The 1,157-nt window shown below is 45.5% G+C and overlaps 1 protein-coding gene across 1 annotated transcript; it reads left to right on the top strand.

The window, feature by feature from the left end:
- Window positions 1–90: 90 nt before the first annotated feature.
- Pmar_PMAR001327 (mu1 adaptin, putative) lies at window positions 91–1,081 on the top strand (the record flags this gene model as incomplete). The annotated part of the gene is made up of 8 exons (XM_002782035.1): window positions 91–150; window positions 198–274; window positions 329–424; window positions 471–545; window positions 600–662; window positions 713–829; window positions 875–951; window positions 1,002–1,081. 8 exons carry the CDS (start codon window positions 91–93, stop codon window positions 1,079–1,081), a joined length of 645 nt encoding a protein of 214 aa, XP_002782081.1.
- Between the last annotated feature and the right edge of the window lie 76 nt (window positions 1,082–1,157).

Below are 1,157 nucleotides of genomic sequence, written 5' to 3'. Positions count from 1 at the left end.
CTCCAAAACTTGGCTATTTTTCAGACTACGGAAACTAAGATCCTCCGTGAATATATCAAAACGGAATATAAAAAAGTTAAAGTTGATAAAATGAAGGCGCCGCCCTCAGCAGCGACAAGTGCAGTTAGTTGGAGGCCTGAGGGCATTAAGGTTAGCGCTCGCCCGAGTGATCGATTTGGAGATGTACTTTTTTTCAGCATAAAAAGAATGAAATCTTCCTCGATGTCATCGAGAAACTGAACTTACTGGTAGCGGCAAACGGACAAGTTTTACAGTGAGCGGAAAAATTTTTTTGGAAAAAAATGCATCGCTCCGCCGATTTTTGCAGATCTGAGATTTTTGGGTCGTTGAAAATGAAGTCGTTCCTTTCGGGAATGCCCGAATGTAAATTGGGTTTGAACGACAAGTTGCTCGCGGCTGGCGGGTAATATGTCGCGCGCCACGAAATTATCAAGCGAATTTCTCTTCAGAGCTGGCGGATCTACTCGAGGGGGGAAAGGCGTCGAAATGGAAGATATCAAGTTTCACCAATGCGTCCGACTCAGGTGATTTTGTAGACTCGTGAATCGCTTCGCTCCGCTAGGAAATTTTTTTGTCAGTCGTTTCGAGCAGGACAGGACGATATCGTTCATACCACCTGATGGCGAATTCGAACTGATGAGGTTTGTTAGTATTTTTGAAAATCGATCATCTGGGCGTGCGCTTTTTTCAGTTATCGTTTGAACACTTTAGTGAAGCCTCTGATTACGGTCGAGGCGGTAGTTGATCCGAGTCAGTCGGGAAGGCGCCTGGAAGTGATGATCAAGGCGAAGAGCCAATTCAAGAGCAGGTGGAAAATTGGGAAAATCGTCACGCGCCACGAAATTATTTCCAGATCGATAGCTAACTCGGTTGAGATTCACGTTCCTGTGCCCGGGGATGTCGACACTCCGCAATGCAAGGCTAGCACAGGTGGGAAGATACTTGAGCGGAGCGAAGCGATTTTTATTAGTCATTTTTAGGTTCGGTGAAATATCATCCGGAGAAGGACTGTGTGATATGGTCGATTAAACAGTTCCCTGGTCAGAAGATTACATTATGACGTCGAATTTCGCCTTCCTAGTGTTTCTATGGAAGCTGCCAGGTGAGCATGGACGTGTTACAATCTCAATGGAGTT

The sequence above is a fragment of the Perkinsus marinus genome (genome assembly GCF_000006405.1).
Source record: "Perkinsus marinus ATCC 50983 genomic scaffold scf_1104296940544, whole genome shotgun sequence".
In the NCBI taxonomy this organism is placed as follows: Eukaryota; Perkinsozoa; order Perkinsida; family Perkinsidae; genus Perkinsus; species Perkinsus marinus.
The sequence above is the reverse complement of the archived record's forward strand: the minus strand, read 5'-3'. Positions and strand labels throughout refer to the sequence as shown.